Source organism: Sminthopsis crassicaudata, chromosome 2 (genome assembly GCF_048593235.1).
Source record: "Sminthopsis crassicaudata isolate SCR6 chromosome 2, ASM4859323v1, whole genome shotgun sequence".
NCBI lineage: Eukaryota > Metazoa > Chordata > Mammalia > Dasyuromorphia > Dasyuridae > Sminthopsis > Sminthopsis crassicaudata.
In genome coordinates this window covers 508,534,474-508,558,907 of record NC_133618.1, presented here as the reverse complement: position 1 = coordinate 508,558,907, position 24,434 = coordinate 508,534,474, and the positions used below count along the sequence as shown (strand labels likewise).

At 43.8% G+C, this 24,434-nt stretch overlaps 1 protein-coding gene across 2 annotated transcripts in view; it reads right to left on the bottom strand.

Annotated features, from left to right (window-relative positions):
• The window catches only part of NOTCH1 (notch receptor 1), a 72,058-nt gene that overhangs the window by 22,183 nt on the left and 25,441 nt on the right, over positions 1 to 24,434 (bottom strand). For both annotated transcript variants that reach the window (XM_074294085.1, XM_074294086.1), the window contains exons 3-13: positions 17,452 to 17,714; positions 15,870 to 16,208; positions 10,744 to 10,866; positions 9,597 to 9,830; positions 8,818 to 8,973; positions 8,340 to 8,525; positions 7,472 to 7,585; positions 5,469 to 5,582; positions 2,301 to 2,534; positions 1,927 to 2,037; positions 21 to 213 (exon numbers count right to left, since the gene is read on the bottom strand). In XM_074294085.1, coding sequence (XP_074150186.1) covers positions 21 to 213; positions 1,927 to 2,037; positions 2,301 to 2,534; positions 5,469 to 5,582; positions 7,472 to 7,585; positions 8,340 to 8,525; positions 8,818 to 8,973; positions 9,597 to 9,830; positions 10,744 to 10,866; positions 15,870 to 16,208; positions 17,452 to 17,714 — 2,067 coding nt within the window. The remainder of the gene's footprint in view (positions 1 to 20; positions 214 to 1,926; positions 2,038 to 2,300; positions 2,535 to 5,468; positions 5,583 to 7,471; positions 7,586 to 8,339; positions 8,526 to 8,817; positions 8,974 to 9,596; positions 9,831 to 10,743; positions 10,867 to 15,869; positions 16,209 to 17,451; positions 17,715 to 24,434) is intronic.

Here is a 24,434-nt window from a genome sequence, read left to right as displayed (position 1 = left end):
AACTTCAGGATTTTACATACCCATTAAGGCCATCCCGACACTTCCCATGTATACATGGGTTACTGCTGCATTCATTGACTTCTGAAAGGCATGTGAGATCATGGTAGCCATCCGGGCAGTGGCAGGTGAAGCCATTGATGCCATCCTCACATGTGCCACCATTATGACATGGGTTTCCAGCACATTCATCAATGTTGATGTTGCACATACTCCCTGGTGGGGAAGAGGAAAGAATACAGGATGGAGTCAGTGGAATGGTGACCCCACACCCTCTTCCATGGAAAGTCTTCCATTCTAGACTTTTTCCAACTTGGGAAGGAATGATGAGCATCTTGGTTTGAGTGATGGTTCTCCTACTTACTAGCTACTTGAACTTGGGAAGATCCCTTAATTTTCCTGGGCCTCGATTTCTTTGTTTATAACTAGATCATTTCTAAGGTCCCCAGAAGCTCTAAAGTCCGTGACCTCATTCCTAGGAACTTTTATTTTAAGTTCCAGCAGAAGAGCACTGGACCTAGTACAGTTCCAACTCTGCCACTAACTCCTTTCCTTCTCAGTTTCCCTATCAATCCAGCAGTGGTAATTACACATGCCCTGCCCATCTCTTGAAGGTGATATGAATTGTCTTCCAAACTAGTGGGCAAGAACTTTGGAAAGGAGTTGTTAATGATGTTGAATGATCTCTCTTCCCAACTTCACCCCCTTTCCCTGCCCCCCATAATCTTTTTGTCTCTGTTTCTCAATCCATTCCCCAGGGTCTCTGCTTCCTCACCTACAGAACGGGTATGAACTATGAGTCCTTTCCAGTAATACATTTTATACGCATATTCTTGGTTTCAGTTGATGAGGAGAGGAACCATTTCTTGATTTTTTTACTCAAGGCAACAATGAGGGTCTAATAAAGGATGTGGGCTCTTTGCTAATGCCTTGGGTAAGGCTTAGAAGGCACTAAATAGCGGTAGTCTGATCCAAGATACTGTTTGGTCCATGGCAATCAAACCAACCAGTCAAACAAGACAAGGAACCTGATAGCCCTGAGACCCAGAGGTCTGGGATCACAGGATCCTAAGATTTAGAGCCAAAATGGACATCATATAATTTAGTCCAACCCCTTCATTTTATAGGAAGAAAAAGACCATAGAGATTAAATGAGGTTTGCTGACCACATCTTCCTCTTTCTTGTGCCCAGTATACCCCCCCCACTGTTCCCTTGTACCCCAACCCAAGCTATAAGAAGAAAGGAAGCTAGTGGGTAGTTAGGAAGGGGTTCTAACCAGGAAGCTAATTGGTACCCTAAGACTAAGAAAGAATGTCCTACAATACTCTCTTAATCAAGTCTTTAAGGCCTCAGTTCTTTTTTCCATACTCATCTCCCTAAAATATGGATTTCATTCATTATGTTGTTCCCTTGTATAACAGCCTCCAAGGGTCCCTTATTTTCTACAGGATGGCCCACCCTCCTTAACCCACAGCTCTCCACCTTGGCTTTAATTCTTCCAGTTTCATTCCAGTCAGACGAAATGACTGGCTTGCAAATGTACTTTTCATTTTTCAGATGCTCATCCTTTTGTCCATGGTCTGCCCCCAGTTCCCACCTATCCAAGTTCCATCTGTCTTCCAGCTCTAGATCAAATTCCCTCCAAACTTTCCCTGAATGCCACAGCTCTCAGCAACCTCTCCCTCCTCCGGCTTCCCTTAGGGAGCGGTACAGCTCCTTTGTAACTATCACACTTCAGACACATCACCCTTCGCTTCTCTGTACCAGCTAGATTGTCAGCCTTAAAGGCTAGGGGGTCTTGGGTACTGGGGAGTGGGCCGGTCTAATCACACAAGAAGGGGTCACAGTCAGTGCTCCAGAGGGTTCCTGAGAGCAGAAAAGCCACAGAGCGCAGGAACTCCGGGCTCCTTTATGAACTGGATTCTCACCTGTGTAGCCCGGCTCGCATGCGCACTCATAGCCATTGATCTTGTCTATGCATTTGCCAGAGTCACAGGGGTTGCTGGCACAGTCATCAAGGTTGATCTCGCAGTTGGGCCCTGTGTTGGGGAAAGAACCAACAGTCACTGTCAGGCCTGACTCCTGTTCTGCTCCGGCCCCCCATTACCTCACCGAGGGATTTTCAGTCTATAAAACCACAAGGTGACCCCAAGTCACAGTGCAGTTCTAAGCGTTAAAAAAGGACTAGATCTCTCTCTCTCACACACACACACACACACACACACACACACACCCTCACCCCCTTCTGCTCAGAGGCTCCTCCCATCCCTCCCCCCCCCCCACTCTCCCTAAAGGCCCTCACCTGTGGTCCCCTTGAGGCAGACACAATTGTAGGCATTGTGGCGGTCCTGACAGGTGCCCCCATTCCGGCAGGGCTGGCTCTGGCACTCATTGATGTTGGTCTCACAGCGATGCCCAGTGTAGCCAGGCTGGCAGAGGCAGGTGAAGGCTGCAATGCCATCTTTACAGGTCCCATAGTGGCAGGGATCGGGATCACATTCGTCAATGTCTACCTCACAGTGGGAGCCTGTGAAACCTGAGGAAGGAGGAGCGGTGGGAGAACTGTCAGAGTGCATCAAGTGCTCCTCTGCTCCTTGCCTCCTGCTCCTTTTCAGCAGCATGGAGGCCAGAGAAGGCCTCTATGGCTTCCTAAGCACCTAAGCCCTCCTCACAAGCCCTTGGCTCATCCCTTCCACATCACTTTCAACCCTGTAGAGATTAAGGGGACAAATAGGGACCAGAGTCCAGAGAGGGGCCATGTCAGAGATCTCTAGAATTGCATTGTTACAATTAGAAGGGAAGATGAAAGGAGTAAGCATTTTAAAGCACACAACACGCCTGTGCTAGCCAGGCAATGTGCTACACACTTCACCAATGTCTCATTTTGATCTTCATAACAACTCCCAGGAGGTGGGTGCAATTGTAATCTCCATTTTACAGTTGAAGAAACTGAGGCAGACAGAGGTTTGATTTCTGAGAATCAAATAAATGGCTGAGGTCAAACTTGGATCTTTCTGACTCCAGGCCCCATGGTCCACCCTTGTCTCTATAAGACCTTTAAGAGGACGTTTTAGTCCAACTCTTCTGTCATGACACAGATGAAAGGAATATTTCATTGCCATTTGGAAAGTCAAACTTCAAGTCCTAAACCCAGACAAATAATTGTGACTTTGGGCAAGTCACTTTGCCTCTGGGCCACAGTTTCTTCCTCTGTAGAAAATGAGGGGCCATTGACTAGATAATCTCCAAGACCCTTCCCAGAATAAAATGTCTACAATTCTATGAAACTGAGACCCAGATAGACGAAAAATGACTTATTCAAGATGATACAACGAATCAGACTCACAGCCAAGATTTAAAGCCAAATCTTTTGACTCCCAAGTCCAAGGCTCTTTCCAGTTCACTACAACCCTTTCTTTGTGCTCCTCCTCCCCTTGGACCGTCTCTAAGAGCACCCCCTCCACCCCTACCCAACACTTCCCGCCTCTCATCAGGGCTCAGCACTGTGTGCATGCTCATTAGGGACAGTTCCACTCTGACTTCTGGCGGGAAGGCCCCACAAAAGCTGCACAAAGGCTGCTCTGTTGAACGCCAGCCTGCCGGCATCGGCTTGCCCAGTTGTTCCTCGGGTCTCTGGGCCCTGTGCCGAAGAGAAGCCCGTGCTATGCTACCACTAACAGCTTGCCTAAGCCGTCCCCTGAACAGCTGCTCCCAAATGGGGATCTCAAAGTATTTCTAACAACCAAAATAACCCCAGTGTTTATGAAAACTCTACTGGATTGTGATTAAAACAGCTACTTCACCTGAGATGGAGAAGCATAAACCACACTGGGGGGTGTGGTGAAGGGTAGTGATGCCCTGGATTGATCAGTGAGGGAGAAAATGCTATTAAGTGAAGAAGAGAGAAACCAATTTTCCCACCAAACTGACAAGATATTAGGGGATCAAATGGCTACAAAAATGACTTGAAGGGACTCAACAAAACCACTACCAGAAATATGCTGGGGATGCCTCTAGAGAATGTCTCACACCTATGGGTACTTTCGAAGAAGCAAGGAACCCGAAAGAACTTCAGTATTTATCACCTGAGGGATGCCTGAATAAAATTCAGCACATGAATATGATGAAATATTACTACACTGTAAGAAACAAAGAGTTATCTTAGAAATGCTTATATGGAAGTATTAGGAAACTTATACGAACTTATAGAGTGAAGTAACTGAAATCAGGGAAATTTTACATAGGGATTATAATAATGCAATGAAAAAGAAGACAGCAACAAAAGAGTAGACCTCCAAAGCCAAATAGTCTCTTATCATAATTTCAGAAAGGAGTGGAGAAATATGTGCACTGTCTCTCAGCAGAGAAGAGGCGAAGTACAGAGATGAAATGAGATATATTCTCAGACAGCAAACATACTTGGCTTGATGACACTTAGTTCTTACAAGGGGCTGGAGAAAGTCATTGGTAAATCTTAATTTTTAAAAAAAGTTTTTAAAAGAGTACCAATAAATTTTTGAAAAAAGAAAATTATGTTTATGAGGAAGGGGTAAGGAATAGCTAAAAGTGCCACAAATATCTTTCACATACATCTATTTGTTAGTTCTTATTTAATTTAAATAATTTTAATAATTTTTTGATTCATTTTTATTGTTGTGATTAGAGTAAAACCTTAACTCTCCAGAACTTCCAGGCAATGCAGGCAATGAGTCTTTCAGATAGCTGAGGGTTTAATTTATTCCAATAACAGAGAAAGTAGAATGGAAATTTTATTTGAAATCCTCATACACTTCCTTGACTCTTCAAATGAAATATACCAACCTTCAGGATAGCAACAAATACTATGTATGCTCAGAGTTTAAAGGTACAGGGACCTCTTTTTTTCCTCTTGCAAAACTTCTGGGCTTTTGGAGCCCAGAATGAATCTCACACACATGCACATCTTCTAAATTATCATCATTCCTGCTTGTAATGGCTTTTCATTCCTCTCTTTTTTTTTGTCTTAAAAATCTATGACAAGCTCAGAAAACAATTATTCTTGTAAGAACTGTGTGTAAACCTGTAGGTCACAAATTTTGCATAGCACTGAGACCAAGAAAGCATGATTTTTATTGTGGCCTTTGTGCACATTACTGATGAGAAGCTAAAACTTAGAGATAGTAAGTGATTGTGAGGGTAAGAGTAAGAGAAAGAGAGAATGTCTCCTATAATCCAACTACATTGTTTTAGTGCCCAAGACCTTATCAAATCTACTTGGTGGTTTTTTTTTTGTTGTTGTTGTTTTTAATTTCCTGATTTTTGGCTTAATACTAAAATAGATGAAGTTTCAGAGATACCAAAAACTGGGAATGGATCCTGTTTAAATGTCATGGATTCTCTTGTCTCTTTAGCCCTGGCAACTGTTCCCCAAACCCTCTCCTTACCAAACCTTTCCATGTTACCTTCCTGCCCACCCCCAAAACATACATACCTTCAGTGCACTCGCAGGTATAGGTATTGGGGCCATCCACACACTTTGCTCCATTCTTACAAGGTGTGCTGGCACATTCATCAATGTCATACTGACAGAGGTGCCCATTAAATCCTGAAATTCAGAACAGAAATAAGTCAGCAGATGCTGCTTGTCGTCTCCTCTCCTGGACATCTGCAGCTCACTTCTCGAAAGGAAATAGGAATCTTTCAGGAAAACTCATCTCTGGTTCTATATTCCAAAGCCCACCCCTCCTCAAGACCAGCCCATATTGAGAACCAGTCCATCCCTACAATATCAGCCCATTTTCCCCAAACTTACTCACACACACCACTGTGGAGCTTTCAATATGTATTTTTCCAAACACCTGCTTTCTTCCCTCCCCAAATCTTAGATAAACCCTGGATAAAACACTCTCAAGAAATCCCAGAAAATACCCCTCCAAAATATTGTTCAAACTCCTGCCTTCAAGAGTCTCCTCTTGCCCTAGCCCAAAGCTTTCTCATCCCAAAGCCTCTTAATTTCTTTCAGCTCACTCCCTTCTGATCACTGTCCCTTTCCTGCACACTGCCAGCCCCCTCACCCCCAGGCCTGTCTATAGAAGCTGCTATTTTTTTTTTCAAACTCACTCTGGGTTGCCATAGCTACAGCCACATAGGGCTGTGAATGGGGTGATCTGACCCAATGTCTGGAACATCTTATTTACATCTCTACAGAAGTGAAGGATTTGAACTTCAGAATCCTTTCATTACCCCCCTCCTCACTCTGTTTTCTCCCCTGGAATACTGACACCTTAGTCAAGCCCCCAGCTAGCTTTTTTGGCGTGTCTTCCCACACTGGAGACTTTTCAATTACAAACTTTTTATTTTTATTTTAACTGTTTTCAGAAGGCATAGCCCAACATCTTCTCCCTTCCCCTACCTCAGGACAGAGGGAGATAACAGTTATGGTAGGGGATGCACACATGCACATGCAAACACTGAAGCTAACTCTTCAACTGGGAAGGTGACTGAACATCTTTGATTTCTTCAGGGAAAGCCCATCTTACACATCTTAGGCAGCTTTTTTATATTAACTAGCTCTCTCAAAGATGAGAAAAGCAATAGTTTTCCCCCAAACATATCCCGGCTGCTCTGATTGCTGCTTTTCTCTCCCTTCCCAACCATGAGCATTTCTCAAAGGCAGGGCAAGTGTCCCAGGGCTGGGAGAGAGAACACCTCAGACTCACACCACTGTTTTACCAAGGGGAAAACTGAAGGCAGAGCAAAGTAGTTGTTTGGCCGAGGTGATGATTTGTTCGTGATAAGAGCTAGAACTCAAATTCAGTCCTCCAGGATCTATATTCCCTCTTGGTGCGCTTGCTCTTTCTCTCTCTCTCTCTGTATACAGTCTTACTGAATTATAGTAGAGTTCCTCCTTCTAACCTCCACCATAAGGCTCTTCACAGAGCCAACATATTTCTTTTTTTTTCAGACATTCAGCCTTACTCTGAGCTATGATTCCCATAGAAATTTAGGCTTATCTGAAATCAGGGGTGAAAGAAACTGTGATTCATCAAGTTCAGCGACTTTTGAAGTTGGAAGGGATCTTAAAATCAACTAGCCCAAACTCCTCGGTTTACAAATGAGTAAACTGAGACTCAGAGATTAAAATTGCCCACAATCAAACTTGGCAACCAGGATCAAATCCAGTACCCTGCCCACTGCGGCACACTCCCTGTGAGCACATAAGCCTGGGACAACCCCGGATGAGTAGGGAATGGCAGAGCCTCTGATCCAGCGCTGGCCCAAAGGCAGCATCCCCTAATGCAGATGAAATATTCTGGCTATAGGAGAGTGGGCTGCCTCAGACTCCAGGGGTCTGGCCTTGCAGCGGGATTGGAAATCCACCTTTCCTTACTTGCCTCTGGCGAGGGGATTAATTTCAACTTTGTTTCCACTACAAAGGCTTATGCTGAGAGGCAAGGCTATCGACCGCCCAGCCAGCCCATCCTTGGTCCTTACCCGTGGGGCACTCGCAGTGGAACTCGCTGATCTTGTCAATGCAGATGCCGTTGTGCAGGCAAGGGCTGCTGGCACACTCATCTGTGTTGATCTCACAATAAAGCCCCTCGTAGCCTAGGAGGTGGGAGGAAGAAGAGAAGGAGTAGGGTTAGTGTAGGAAGGGTGATGGTGGGAGAGAAGAAGGGTTTCTGGCATTCAAAACATAAGCAACTGTCAGGAGCTTCCTTTCTTTCAACCTACAAGCCCCTGGAGAGTTCTGATTGAGGATGGATTCATGCGTTAACAAGAAATTCTTGGGATGCAACAAAAGTCGATCATAATTATTAACCATGGAATATCAAGATTGGAAGCAATTGAAGACACCATCTGGTCCAACCCCTTCGTTCTCTAGAAGGGGGACCCAGAGAGAGGAAATAAGTGCGTAAGTTCACAAAAGAGTATAATTAATGGAGCCAAGTCTAGACCAGGGTTCCGCTGTCACATCAGGGAGGCAAATAATAAAAAGTGTTCCTGTTCTTACCCTCCTGTGCACAATCCTACTCCTGGACATCTCCTTTTCCCCCATGTCTTTTCCTGGACTTCTATTTTATAATAGGATTTTCTCCTTTCTTGTCCAGAATCCCTAGTCTGACTATGGTTTCCTATTCTTATTTTGGCTTTGACATTTGATAACCACTAAGTCTCTCCAAATTTGGTTTGGTTTCCTTGATCCCAACTTTTCACCCTTTATCCACATTCCCATATCCAGCAAGGCCCTGTGCACGTCCACTGAAAGTGTGGAACCTAATACCCTGAGAAAGCCTGGGAACAAAGCCTTCCACGTCCAGTGGAGTGGAGGGGAGAAAACCCAGCAATTTCCACTTCACACCTGGCATGCAGATACACTGAAACTCCCCGATCTGGTCCAAGCAAGTAGCATCGTTCTGACAGGGGTTGGATATGCACTCATTGACATCGATCTCACATCGTGGTCCAGTATATCCTTGCAGGCACTGACACTCAAAGGAGCCCAGGGTGTTGATGCATTTACCAGCATGTTCACAAGGATTGGCACCTATTAAGGGGGAAAACCAAATAAAAATTAATTTAAAGAATTTCCATAATCTGGGAGTTGAACTCTAAATGGTTCTTCCTTATCCCAAGATTAATCCCAAAGAAGCAAGTATAAGAGACAAGGAAACACTATGTCTCCCCTGAGCAGATCTCGACCAGGGGGATCCCCAATAGCAGGGGGAGCTGTTTCCTCTTTCCTTCAGCTTATTTCCCCCAGTAGAATGACAAGGGCTCCTGTAATGCCTCGTTGGCAACCAGAATGCTTCCCACCACGGACCTGCCCAGCCACATACCCAATGAGCACTCATCCACATCTTGGTTGCAGGCTGGCCCCATGTAGCCAGAGGGGCAAGTGCAAATGGCTTTGCCATTGACGGGATTGGTATCACAGTTGGAGCCCTCATTACAGGGGTTGCTGATGCAGGCGTCATTGAGGTGGCAAAGCAGACCTAAGTGAAAAAACATGAAATGAGATGATGTGTGATGGCTTTTGCCAATTTTGTTTTTAAAGAATCAGGATATAATCTAAAATAACAAGAAGTAGAACTGGAAGGATCCCTAAGAGATAGTTAAACTTATTCTTGCTACAAGAATCCTCTCTAATACATCCCTGACAACTGAGCTAGATCTAGATGATGACAGAACACAAGCTAGATTGACATCAAAACTAGGTTTAATTTTAGGATCCCTTCTCATTGAAGGTACAACAGATAAGAAAGACTTGGAAACTGCACAGGAGACTGGACTGCATCTGTCTTCCCTTAGCAGCTTTCAATAAGCTCTTTGAGGGCAGCAAATTATCTTTCTTTTTCCTATTTGTATCTCCATAGCTTAGTACACCCTGGCACACAGTAGGTACTAGGAACTAACACACCTAAAAAGGTTCTCTAGCATATTAAAATAAGTTCCTGGAAGAAACTTGCATCCTTGTCGTTCCTATAATCCAGATGAAAAAAATCTAGCTATCTGGATTTCCAAACTGTTTGGGCAGGGAATGCTTTAACATTCCTACAGTATTATTTTTAAACCACTTCTCAGGATGCAAATAGTCACCCCTCCTGTGGTTGGTTACCTGTGCGGCCATGGGGACATTCACAGTAGAAGGAAGCAACACGGTCATGGCAGGTGGCCCCTTGGAAACAGGCAGCATTTGCACAATCATCTATATTTTCACTGCAGTCCTCCCCAGTCCAGCCATTGACACAAACACAGTTGTAGTCACCATGGGTATTATGGCAAGTACCACCATTCTGGCAGGCATTGGGCATGAGCTGACATTCATCCACGTCCTCTGTGCAATACTGACCTAGGAGGGCAGAAAGATGTCAGACCTTGTCCAGAGCTAGAAAGGCTTATTCCTTAAAGCCAAATGATTTCATAGGAGACAGCAGCAATCAGGGCAGAAGAGACAAGCTACATAAATCATGTAACAAAGAGGTCCAGCTACTTAAGGGGGCAATCCTTCACAAAGGACTACAGAAAAACAGAGCTACTGAAAAATGATTCATTCATTATCCAATGGGTCCAGAGAAGGAAAGTTTTAGCATGTAAGAATTGATATGGGGAATTTGCTCATGTGTTAAGATAATCCTTTGTATATTATGCCACAAAGCCAAACAGCCCTCTTAAAAATCTTTCTTTAGAAACTTTTAAAAGTTTCATTTCAAAATAATTCCTTTCAAAATGGGAGAGGGGAAAAAACAAAGCAGAAATGAGATCATACATATGCTACCTTCTTAAACAGAACATACCAAATACATCTAAATTTTTTCTTGACAACTCAAGAGAGTCCTCTTATCTCTAACATGGTCACCAACACCCCTATTCTAATCCTGCCCATGGGCAAGATGATGTTTTTTAATATTTCTGGAAGACAGTGTTCAGTTCTACCATATAAATGAGCTAGATGTGTCAGGTAGAACTAAGTCTAAAAGGGTTGGGTAGATAAGGACTCACAAGGTGAGGACAAAGGACAAGGTGGGGTTTAGATAGTCACAAATTCTTGGTTCCAGAGCTTTGGTTCTGGGGGGAAATGGTATGTTTAGCCATTTAAACCTTGGGCCTGAATGGTATCATCTTCCTTTGCCTAGGACTGCCCTGACCTATGGATCTGGGGAAGTTATAGTGTGAACTGAGTGTGGAAGCTTTCTCCACGTTTGCACTCCTAATTTTAATAATCCTTCCCCTGAGTCTGCCAGGTTTTGTCAATTGCCACTTACCTGTCCATTCTGGGGGGCAACGGCAGTTGTAGGTGTTTACCCCATCCACACAGGTACCTCCATTCTTACAGGTATTGCCAGGGCAGTCATCAATGTTGTCTTCACAGTTTTGGCCAGTAAAACCTGAGAAGAAGGGAACAGAAGGAAGATGAATCAGACTCCATTAATTTTTTGGAAGAAATCAAGTGAACGAGATCCAGTTCAACTTGGACCATACCAATAATATCCACCAATGTGGAATTTAGAATCTTTATTATCCTCTCCAGAATTCATAGGAATAACCTCAATTCTCTGGAAATCTACTATTGTAAAAAAAATTAGATTATCAACAAATTAAGGGATGATTGTGTATTTTGATTTAAAGGACAGGACCAGGCAAATGCTATCTACATCCTTGATCACTTACTTGATTAGATTGGTGGAGCAGAAGACAGCATGTGATGCAGTGGGAAGATCACTGGTTATCACTGATCACCGAGACTTGGATTCTAAACTAGTTCTGTCAGTACTTCTTATACTGTCTTCAATAAATTATTTGCATATTAATTATAAATTATTACACGTGTAAAATGATCAATCTGGACAAATTCAGATTATTCAATTCTTCTAACATATGAAGAAGGCAAACTACAGAAATTCCATTTAGATTCAACTTTTTAGAAAAACAGCTATTTCATACCTCAATGCCAGTAACTGTTCCTAACAGTTTTTTGTGTTTTTTTTTGGGGGGGGGGATTATGTTAGAGTACTAGAGATAGGGACAAAGAGGAACACTTGTTTCCTTCCTGAATAATCTAAAGCTTAATTCCTTTATTACAAGGGTCTCTACTTCTTTCAACACCTGGGGGGCTAATATCTAAGTCATTCTGGGGGCTAGGTTACCTATTAATCTGCTCCACTCCCTCTGGCTCAATGATCAACCCAGGAGGATCTGATTCTAATTGCTTTAGGCTGCTAAACTTCAGGGCAAACCTGTGGCCAGTTACTGATTAACATTCTAGCCCAGTTAAGGAATCCTTTGAACTACTTCATGCCCTTGGGGAAAGCCAAGCTACTTCAGCCCCCTCCCTCTGGGCTTTGCCCTAGAGCAGGAGAGTCAGTGATACCCTATTACCTCCCTACCAACCATGCCCCACTCATAGTTGGAAATTGGCAGCAAGAAGAAGCAAGGGGAAAAAAATCTCAAAAGGCCTTGGTTGAATGTGAAAAAGAAAAACTCAAGACCTTATGTTTTTAGGAACAGACACTCTTTCTGTGGAGTAGGTACTGCCATTCTTTCCTGTTAGCCATTCTTTTTCCAGCTTTAGCCAGTTAGGGGGTTTTCCTGAAAGAGCTTCTGAGGAAGGACCAAGTGGGAAATTAGGGGTCAGATAAGGAAATAAGGATACCTTCTTTTCCCAGGGCTTCATTCTCAAGGTACTTTTCAGAACTGGGGACATCACTCCTGTTTCTTTTCCCTCATGAACCTACCAGAGATCTACCAAGGACCGCAAAGCACTGGCAATTAGCACAACCCATCTCTACTCAACTAGTGCCTCATTCCTTAGCAGAGTCAAAAAAAAAAAAAAAAAAAAAAAAGGCAGGAATTCTGATCTCTTTTGGCTAAGGGAAGTGTTCCAGGAAAAAAAAAGGAACTAAACTTCAAACCATCTGTCTGTTGGCCAAGTGGCAAAGTGGAAGCCAGGAAGGCAGCTTGTTAATGGATAACCTGCTGCTCATCACTGGTACTCCTCTAAGCAATGGTATGTTTATAGTAAATAAGAGAAAGATTATCAAAGCCAAATACTCCTTACAACAAAGTGTGGATAAGCATCCAACCCTGTGCATTCCCAAGGGCCTTAACACGAAGAAGACTGGACACATTCACCTCCCATGCTGTGAAATCTAAGACATGATCCCTGTTCTTCAAAGACTGTAGACAATGGAATGCACCTATGAAAATAATACCAGGCAGGAAATGACAGGGCACCATCTTCCCTTAGGGTAATGCAAGAATATAATCATTTTGCATTTTCCCAAGCCCATGAGAGGTTGGTTTGCTCCAGGGAAATTGAAACCAAATTGGGAACTCATCCCCACCTCCCACATGAAGCAGACTCAGATGCTACAGTAGAAATTGGTGGGATCAGCAGTGGTGAGAGATGTTCCTTGAATCACCTGGTTTTGTCTGGATTGTTTTATATTCCTTAAACAGACTGTAATCTCCAAAAGGGCAGAGATTCTCATTTTCTGAAATCATACCCACTGAGTACCTAACAGAGGGCTGGGTCTGCACTCTCGGATTGCTTAATTGTTAATTAGGGAGGGGGATGAGAACAATTGATGCTTTGTTCACCAGTCATTCAGGCTCCTCCACAGTCAGAAGAATAAACCAAGGATCCTGCAATTGAAACCCAATGTCTTGACTCCATTTCATTTTTGATTCCCCAACTTCCAAGAGGTTTCTGCTCTAGGTCTTTAATAATTAGATCAATAATGGACTTTGGCAATATAGTCCACAGAAGCCCTGAAGACAGTGAACAGCTAAGCAAGTTGAGACACTAGAACATGGATATGTCTTTCCACCCTCCACTGAACTTGCCTAGACCCAAGTAGCTGCTGACTAGACTATTTCCTAGAGTGATGACTGGGAGATGCAAAGCTAGACACCTGCCTTATAGGAGAAAGTTTGATTTCTTTCTCCAACCAGCCTGCTGGTCTCTTCCTCTATTCAGGTTTCAAGTTCCAGGTCAAGACTATCTCGTCCAGAAAACAAGTCTCTCCTCTATTCCAAAATCTATTCTGGCTGCCTTCTGCACATCAAGTGCATTTCATATTTCTTTCCTTCCATTTAAAGCCTTTCAGAAGCTGGCACCACCACACTTAATCCAGCTTTACCTCGTATTATTACTCTTTTCTGAGAACTCTATGATTCAGCCAAAATGGACTAGTCACATCCCCTCAAAACATGCCCAGTATCTGCCACTTTGGTGCCTTTGCTCACTCCATTTTCTATAGTGACAATGTTCTCTTTCTGTTCTATGTGTGCTGAACTTCAGCCCCTCCCTTTAAAAGCCAACTCAAATGCCACCTAAGCTGTGCTGCAGGAGGGAAAGCACTGGCTCTGGATTCAGAGGAGCAGGGCTCAAATTCCAGTTTTTTCACTACAGACAATCAGTGTGATCTTGAGCAAAAAGATCTTACTCCTTCTAGGTCTGTTTCTCTTTCTAAAAAACTAGGAGGATGGACTAGACCTAAAAAGACCCTTCTAGCTCTGAACTCTATGTTCTTCATAGATCATAAAATCATGGGGATGGACTAGATATAGGTAAGGACACTTCCAACTCTGAACACTGTGTTCCATCCTCCCCTTCATGAAATTTTTTCAGCCATCTACCTAAATGCATGCTTAAAAGAGATGCTTCACAAATGCTTACTGATTATCATATGCTATTTCTTATTATAATAAGAGCTGGAAAAAGGAATTTTTTTGTCCCCAGGGCAAGTACCAGAAACTATAACTGAAGCAAACAGCAAAAATTTCAATTTCAACTTAGAGACAGGGGGGGAAAAGGAGGAGAAAATGGTATAAAAGATATGGTACACTCGAGCAACAATGATTCCTATGCAAGCAGTGAGAGAGGGGAGAGAGATACATAAGGAAAAGCAGGTGTGGAGCTACCCCAAACTAAACAATTTTAACTAATTATTCTAACTAGGTATGAAATTCTGTTGTTGGTGGGAACTGCAGAAGCTATGTTCATCACCCAGAAGCAAGGCATGGGTTACTGCAGCCAGCTCTGACTGTGATAATCTCTGTTTAGGTCTTTATCTTCTCCTGGGGGGTTGGGGATGAGGGAACTAAACTGTAAATCCCATCAGGGTAGGGTTCATATCTTATCTAAAGTTCATCTCTCTCCCCAGCACCTTGCACAGCACACAAAAGACATTTAGTAAATGTTTGACTCAACTTACAGTGAACATTTTCTTTGCCAAACTCGGCTATCCTACTTAGTGGTTTCAGATGTTGGTCTTATCTCCCCTAACTAAAATTTGAATTCATAGTAAGAAGGGACCCTGTTTTACTCTTCTGTTTCTCTCACAGCCCCTAGCATAGGCTTGAGCACCCAAGTTCTCAACTTACAGAATCACAAAATAGTAGAAGTGGATGGGCCAGTTCCCCTTTCCCCTTCCTTATCTAGTCTAATCTCCCAAACCAAAAGTTGAGAAGATAGTGGCAAAGGTGGGACCACAGCCCAAGTCTTCCGACTCCCCATCTAGTGCCCTTATCTGTCACCTAATGGACCCGAGAGGTCCTCCCTCTCACAGGAACACACAAGGATCACACACTAGCTCCTGACACCATTTCCCCATCCTGTGAGAGATGCTTTTTCTCATCCTGTCCCTAACAAGAAGAAAGACAATTCAGATGTGAAAAGAAATGATCCTGGGCCCAAACAAAGCCCCACCCCGGAGCCCAGGGCCCCCCTCCCCTCCTCAGCTGGCGGCTGACATTCAGGAAATGCATAAACCGTGTGTCTGCACGCAGGGGGCCCCAGCTGTTTGGGGAGGTGGCGGAGCCTCTGAGGAACAGACTGTTGGGGCTCAAGCTTGGACTGAGGCTGAAGAGGCCTCTCATTTCCCCTTTAAAAAAAGCCACAGCCCTCTAGCAGGGCCCAGTCCCAGGGCCTTGAACATGCACACACACACTACTCACCACCCCCATCAAGAGCTGTCACCTGGACTGCTGGCAGAAAGCACCCCTGGGGTGAAGGAGGCTCTTGTTGCAGACTAGCTTTGCTTTCGAAGGATAAAGCCAACAGCCATCACTCTAAGTACTGAGGGAGACCTTGGGAGACTCTTCTAAAGCCCTCATGTGGACAAACGTGGGAGTCTGCAACAAAGGACCTTTCCACCCACAGTCTCCGAGACAGGATGAGACCCAGGGGTGGCCCCCCTTCTGGCCTTGCTCCCCGGGGCTTATGGTCTAACCCCAAATCCCCCTGCACTGTCCTGGAGCACTCTCCAGATTTTCCAGAGATGACAGCCTTCAATCTGGTCTCCCTCGCGGGACTGAACACAAGACTGGGGACGCAGCACATGCTTAGTAAAGTCTTAGAGAGGGTAAGAGAAGGGGAGCTCAGTACCTGGCAGACAAGTACATTCGTAGGTGGTGTCTCCGGTCTGACGACAGGTGCCCCCGTTCTGGCAGGGGGAGGGGTTGCACGGCACATAGGGCAGCTCACAGTTCTGGCCAGTATAGGCAGGTCGGCAGACACACTGGTAGGAGCCCACCTCATTGTGGCAGGTGCCCCCATTCTTGCAGATGGCCGCGTTCTGGCTACACTCATTCACGTCATGCTTGCAAGTAGGGCCATGGAAACCAGGTGGGCAGCCGCAGATGTAGCTGGACTCAAAGGGCAGGCACTGTCCGCCATTAGCACAGGGATTGGAGGCACAAGGGTCGGCCTGTTGGCAAGTCTTCCCTGCGGGTAGAAGGGAGAAGGAAATGTCCACCCTCCAAAGCTGACATTCTGCTTTTCCTATCTATGATCTCACCTGATCCTTGGGAGAGCCCCGGGAAGAAAACAGGGCAGGTAAATTATTCAAAATTTACAGAAAAGGAAACTGAAGGCCCAAGAGGCAGAGTAATCTGAGCAGAGTCAGAGGATTTAGAGCTGGACAGGATTATCTAATCCAACAGAGTGAAGGTAGTGAGATCAAATTATTTGCTTACATAATGTAACTTTAGTGGACAAATAGAGAGTAATAAATTCATGATCCAAACTCATAGGATCATAAACTGAAACCAGAAGGGATGTTTGCATCCAATTCTAACCCTCTCATTTTACATTTAAAGAAACTGAAGTTGAAAGAGATCTGACTCTTAATTTGGCACTCGATGTCCTTTGCCATCCCTGGCAGGGGCAGTTATCACCACTCAACTGGACTTGAGATGGCCTAAGTTTTGGGCCTCCATCCAATATTTACTAGTTTGGCTAGTCTCTAAGCCTCCATTTAAAGAAAAGAAAAATCTATTGTTTTCAGTGGATACTGCTCCTACTTTGGGGTGATTATTCCCCCTTAGAGGGCTAAATGAGTAAGAGAGAGGGACAATGGATGTGCTCCCTCTGCTGAGGATGTAGGAGTAGGAGTGTGGGAACAATCCCTGCTGGTTAAGGGCTGAGGATGAGGAGAAAGCTAAAGGATGGAGCCAAACCAAGCGCAGTTCTTCACTGTCTCGGAGCCCTACTGTAGCCTGGTAAAACCTACGGCCCCCTTCTCAAAAGGGTTTTTAAATATATTAAAACAAAATGCATAGGATTATAAAGAAAACCAATTGTACGGAAATATAGTTATTAAGATATTTTAAAATTCTAAAACAAACCAAATTCCCCAACACTCCCTCCCCCCCACTCAGTTAAGAATCTAGACGTTCTCCGAATACAATCCTTCCTTTGCAACAACAACAAAATTCGGTTCTGCACATATATATTGTACCTAGGATATACTATAAGATATTTAATATGTGTGGGAATGCCTGCCATCCAGGGGAGGGGGTGGAGGGAAGGAGGGGAAAAACTTGGAACCGAAGGGAGTATAAGGGATAATGTTAAAAAAAAAAAATTACCTATGCATATGTACTGTCAAAAAATGTTATAGTTATAAAAATTAATTTTAAAAAATGGAGAAAAAAAAAAGAGTCTAGACGTTCAGGCTCTTTCCTACCTGACCATCCTGGAGGGCATCGGCACTTGAAGTCTGTGAGTGTGATGAGTTCACAGGTGCCTCCATTCCGGCAAGGGTTGTTCAAGCAAGCATTATCCTCGGGCGTCAGACAGAGCCGGTCAGAGAACCCCAGGCGGCAGGTGCAGGCGTAGTCCACGATACTGCCCTGGATGACCGTGTGGCAGGTCCCAGCATTCTTGCATGGGGAACTGAGGCAAGGGTTGGGGGCTTGACAACGCTCACCAACATAGGGTCCACTGCAACTGTAGGTGGAAAACATACAAGTGGTTGGTCCCTACTTGAGCAATCTCCCACCTCCTGGGCAGTAGAAATAGCTTTCTTTCTTTCTTTCGGTCCCAGCTGCTCTTCTACAAAGTTCAGAAATAGATAATACCCATTTCACAAACAGAGAAGAGTAAAACTGAAAAGCTCATGTAGCTTACCCAAGCTTAGTAAATTATGCAAATGCAAATGCAAAAGTTCCAACTCTAGATCCTTGGAAATTAGCAACCACAATTCTCGTTGGAACTTGGGCTATTTTCTCCATGATGTCCTCCCTCTTTCCCTCAGATCAGGAGCTCTCCAGAAACAAGGCTCTGGACCCCTCCCATCAGCTGAAGTGGGTGGAGAGTGACTGTGTCCTTCCCCCATCAGACTAGGGGCTCTCCAAAGGCACCAAACTAGGGGATTCCATCGAGGATAGGGACATCTTCATATCTCTCAACAGAACACATGCTCCTGATCGAAAGCATTTTCAATCAGAGTGACCCTACAAAAAATAGGTTCTCGAGACAGGGACAGGGAGTAAAAAAGACTTATTTATTAAGGCAGAAAAGTTCAATTCCAAGGAAGTTTATTCTGCCATTTTCCTGCAACTTCACTACAAGATTTACTTCATCATCATCATCTTTTTTTTAACTTAATAATATTTTAAAGATTTACTTAAGTTTCCTCTGTTCCTCGCCCCTGCTATATACCGCAGCAAGGAAATCCCTTTCATGCTTGCCTGCCTGCGCCAGCCAGCCTACTCTGCCACCTGTCGCTACATTTTCCAGAGCATGAGGGAGCCCATAAATCACCTGATTAAAAGAAGTGATAGGCCATCTCTCAGCCGCCTCTGCCTCTCCCTCCCCTCCCCTTAGAGAAGGGTAAATAAAAAACCCTGGGACCAGCAGAGCATCACCCTTCCCAGCCCACCACCCCTGCCCAGAACAGTGTCAGGTGTCTTCCACACAAGCTGCTTGGAATGAGGCATGCTGCTCAGGCTGCCCTTGCCTCTCAGAATCTCCATATGTGAATGGCACTGCACCTGGGCTCAAGGCCCTGCTCTGGAGCCTGCATAGCATAAGTTAATTCACTTTTCTGGACCTCTCTGTCCTAAAAACCCCATCCTACCAGACATTTTAAAAGACTCTATCATTTACTATCTGCATTGTCATCTTGGGGAGAGATCACGTAAACCTTCTGGGACTCAGATTCCTCATCTGGAAAATGACTAGATAGTTTTTAAGGTTTATTTCAGTTGTAAATGGATTTGAGAATTCTCTGCCAAGTTAAACTCCATACAAATGTTTGTGTTCCACTGGACACAGCTGCTATCATCCCCAGAGGATAATGAAAGCCTCTCCAGTTATGAAAAGAAGTTAACCAACTCCTTAGAATTTCAAACCATGGTAATAGAAGCCCTAACTTGCTCCCTCCCACAAGATCTAGAGTGGGGGTGTTTTGTTTTTTTTCAGCCTACTATGTGTCCTTTCTTTTAACAAGTCCATGGGAATGAAAAGCACACCCAGGACCTGTGCCTGTTGATTTTAACACTCACGTCCAAAATACCACAATGCTACAGGCCAGAGCATCTCCCCCCAAATTCTGGGTTTTGTGGGAAAATATATAGTTTTATTTGTAACCAAAGGCTGGACCTTGCTTAATTCCCTTAAACTCTTGACCTTCCTTTGGACCACTGTTCATGGGCTCTTTCTAAACTGGGCTGAATTCCCCTATAACTCCATGCTCAGACAGACCATTTTTAGAAAAAATAAAAACAAAAACCTAACTTCCCCTTTGGGTTCCTCTTTTCTTTCTAGTTTAATTTCCAGCTACAAAGATCAACTTGAAAACAAAAATAGAAACAAACAAAAAACCCAAAAACAAAAATAGAAACCATATTTTAGCACAGGATATGGGGACCTCCAGGATGGATGAGTAGTAGGAGGGACATATTTAGATGATCAAAAGATAAATGTATTTAAATCTATAAGGGATCTCAGAACAAAACAATTTCAGAGCTGGAAGGGATCTTCCAAAATATCACTTCTTGTCCCCATTTTACAGGAAGAAATCAAGGCCCAAATGACTGTACAACAGAGTTTCAGTGGAAGCCAATTTATGGGGCAGGGTCCCCTATAATGGGTAGTTCTCTATAATGACTTTCAATAGTCCCTGTATAAAATTGCTTGTCCCCAAACTTCTTTTCTAAGCTGAACCTGAGCTAGGCTAGGAAAATCAATCTGTCTTCCCTCTGCCAGCCATTTATCTCTGTCTAATGAACTCAGGGAGGGTAAGCCAGAAAAGGGACTCAAAATGGACACCCAGCCCCACCATCTGTTACCAGAAGCCAAAAGGGCTGAAGCAACTGGCAAGAGAAAAAAACAAAAGCCCCCAAGGATGGGAGGGATGGGGGGATGGCCTGGGGAGTTAACTTGTTTCCTGACACAGGAGAGTGTGACTGTAGCTGGTCATTAGCTCCTATCAGTGGGAGAGTAAAGAGACCGAAGCTAACAAACGGTCTGCCCCCTGGGAAGGGGCCAGGCGCATTGCTTTTTATCTGCCAGAATCCAGAAATACCAAATGGCCCAGGAGCCACGAATTCAAAGCTGAATTCAAACTCAGATCTTTGAACTCCTCCAATGCCTTATTTGTTTCCCTCTACCATAGTGCCCCAACTAGAGACCGTTGGGGTTAATTCTCCCAGCAGTCATTCCTCTATCCTCTTCATATCCCTTCTGTCTGGCCAGTTTGGAAAGCAGGCAAAGGGAAGGATTAAAAAGGAAAAAGGATCTTTACCCACTCACCAGCCCTTTCCTCCCCTCCCCCTAGCGAATGTCAATGCCCTCTATTGTTAGGTAGGAGTTTGGGCACAGGAGAAAAGGCTCTTTTTTCTTTCCCAAGCTGATGACAAGGATGGCTAGGAGGGAGTGGGAAGGAAGATGGGGAGGAGAAAGGGGAAGGGGGTGTGGGGAGTTAGGAAGAGACAGAGGGCACTTGATCAAAGATTTCTGCGGCCTCCCATCAACACCCCCTGGCACACATCTTCCTCCTGCCCGTCTCCCCTTTCAACAGGAGATGTCAGTCCCACCTCTGGCTGGACTCCCCTGTCATGATTAACCGAGGAATGTCCAGTGAAGCTGAGAAGGGAGACATGGCCAGAGATGCCTCCCAGGAATAGTCACATCCAGGAATCCTGGGCCTTCATCCTCAAGCTTAATTTCCCACACTCGACACCCAGCTGCCTGTACTCCCAGTGGACCTCAGCTAACGCGGTCCCCCACAGCCATCATTCCCCTCTCCCCCCAAAACATCCTGTAACCCACCTGGCTTTTATCTAACATTTACCATCCTCTGGCAAACATGAAACCTGAGAGAGCCCCCAACCCCTTCACAACCTGTTTTCCAAGACTTGAATTAGAAGGGAAGGAAGGGAGACCTCAAGTACATCTAACTTTCCTATGTTTTATTCTCTCCCCCTCCCCCCCAACTTTTCTAATTCGGATTTCATTGTTGAGGATTGTATGAGAATTTGTAAGGATTCGGGGACATTTCGAGTTAATGAGATTGTATTATCCCAGACCAATGTGAAGGAAAATGTGTCTAATAAATCAGGCATCTGCTCTCCGGACAAAGGGCGGCTGGAGGGAGCAGGTGCACATTTTAATAAGGAAGAGCAGCTGCTGAGCCTGACGGCCAATAGCCAGGCCCAGACCCAAGCAATGGGGGGTGGGGAGGGACAGGAGGCTAGGTTCTGGGTGGCTCAATAGTATCTCCCAGTTTGAGAATGCAACAGGCCGCCTCTGGGAGCTGGCTGCTCTTATGAGAGAGACCATTGTCCATCGGGCTGTGGGCCCAGGAGCAAGGAAAGAGTGAAGGCATGTTTGCCCGTCCCCAAACTCCTGTCATCTTTGTCCCTGAGCTGGGCGCTACCTCCCTTTACTACAGGGATGGGCGCTTTCGTTTTGTTATTTCTTCAAGAATCACCATGAGGAAAACAGGTTTGGGTCATGAAGGAAAGAGGGAATGTTTGCTGTTTTCTTTAATATAAAGTAAAATGCTTCTCTGGTGAAATCATAAAGGAAAGTGTCTGCCCACTTCCAGGAGGGAGACCAGTAAGACACAGCCCAGCCCCAGTGGTTTCTGAAGGGAAACTCCTAGAGAGTTTGTGTGAATTGCCTGTCATAAGACCTCAGAGAAAAATTCTAGACCCTTATCGAAGGCCTGACTCGTTAGGTGTTCACATTCTCAGTGTAAGTGACAGAGAACAGGGAACGAGAAAGGGCAGAACAAACGAGGGAGAAGAAAAGGCAAGGGAAGGAATGAAGATGATCTAGAGTTTCTTCTATTGTGGCCTTCATACCAGCCTGCAATTGGAGAGGAAGTGAGAGGAGAAGGAAGAGCTTATGAAGACCAGCTCCTGCACCCATACTGGCTAGCAAAACTACCTTTCCCTTGCTTATTTTTCTGTATTAACTTATACATAGGCCTTTCAACCTGCTATAGTTCTTCCTACTCAAAAGCCCTGATGGTGGGTAGTCTCTATAGCCTGAAACAAAGGAGGAAGCGATGGATACTTTGGGACTTTCAGGAAGATAACAAATCTTCAGAAAGCACAAGACTAGAAATCACTTAATGTGACAGATGCAGCTAGAAATAGGTTTGACAACCAAGCCAGAGCCTTAGGGATGCATTTTGGCCTGATATACTCCAGCAAGGACTGGTAAAAATAACATGGGAAAGAGAAGGGCAGAACACAAAGAAAGGCCTTGAGAAAACCCCAAATAAAATACTCAGAAATGATGCCCTAAATTCTAATTCAGAGTGCTATTAACTCTGCATCTTAGGGGCCTGCTTTCCCTTCCTTCTAATCAGTCTCTCCTTATAATTCATTCCCATAGAGTAATTAAATCACCTTCCCCAACTCCCAGCTCACACAGATTTACTCTCTCCTCAGCTCCTCCTATGGCACTTACTGTGTGAACCATTCATGTTTGCAAATCGTAAATGTATTTTGTATTTAAATATCTCTTGTTGACCTTTAAATCTCTTGGCTAGATAAGAATCTATGTCTCCTCTGTCTCTGAGCACATAGTAGTAGTTCAGTGGATTAATTATGCGTGGGGTTTTCTTGGCAAAGATACTGGTGGAGTTTGCCATTTTCTTTTGCAATTTTACATAGGCAAGGGTTAAGAGACTTGCCCAGTCTCACATATCTTTTAAGTGTCTGAGTTCACTTTTAAACTCAACTCTTTCTGACTACAGGTCCAGTGCTCTAACCACTGAACCACCAAGCTACCCCAAGCACATAGTAATAGATCAATAAATAACCGAACTTAACCAGCTCATTAGACCTATCTATAGCAACTGCTTCAACATATGACTAGTCTACATTAAAAGATGCTTAGACACTCTTTGCAGATGATATGATGGCATACTTAGAGAACCCCAGAGATTCTAATAAAAAGTTATTAGAAATAATTCACAACTTTAGCAAAGTTACTGGATACAAAATAAATCCACATAAATCCTCTGCATTTTTATACATCACCAACAAAATGCAAAAGCAAGAGATACAAAGAGAAATTCCATTCAAAACAAATGTCGAGAATCCATCTACCAAAGAAAAGTCAGGAATTATATATATGAGCAAAATTACAAAACACTTGCCATAAAAACAAAGTCAGATTTAAATAATTGGAAAAACATTCAGTGCTCTTGGATAGGCCGAGCGAATATAATAAAGGTGACAATATTCCCCAAACTAATCTATTTATTTAGTGCTATATCAATCAGACTCCCAATAAACTATTTTAATGACCTAGAAAAAAATAACAACAAAATTCATATGGAAGAATAAAAGGTGGAGAATTTCGAGGGAATTAATAAAAAAAAAAAGTCAGATGAAGGTGGTCTAGGTGTACCTGATTATAAAGCAGCAGTCACCAAAACCATTGGTATTGGCTAAAAAATAGAACAGTCGATCAGTGGAACAGATTAGGTACACAGGACAAAACAGGGTACAACTACAGCAATCTAGTGTTTGACAAACCCAAAGATACCAACATTTGAGATAAAAATTCATTATTTGAAAAAAACTGTTGGGGAAAACTGGAAATTAGTATGGCAGAAATTAGATATGGATCCACACTTAACACCATATACCAAGATAAGATCAAAATGAGTCCATGATTTAGGTATAACGAATGAGATCATAAATAGATTAGAGGAACAGAGAATAGTCTACCTCTCAGACCTGTGGAGGAGGAAGGAATTTATGACCAGAGGAGAACTAGAGATAATTATCGATCACAAAATAGATTTTGATTACATCAAATTAAAAAGCTTTTGTACAAACAAAACTAATGCAAACAAGATTAGAAGGAAAGTAACAAATTGGGAAAATATTTTTACAGTTAAAGGTTCTGATAAAGGTCTCATTTCCAAAATATATAGAGAACTGACCCTAATTTATAAGAAATCAAACCATTCTCCAATTGATAAATGGTCAAAGGATATGAACAGACAATTTTCAGATGATGAAATTGAAACTATATCCACTCATATGAAAGAGTGTTCCAAATCACTACTGATCAGAGAAATGCAAATTAAGACAACTCTGAGATACCATTACACCCCTGTCAGATTGGCTAAGATGACAGGAACAAATAATGATGAATGTTGGAGGGGATGTGGGAAAACTGGGACACTAATACATT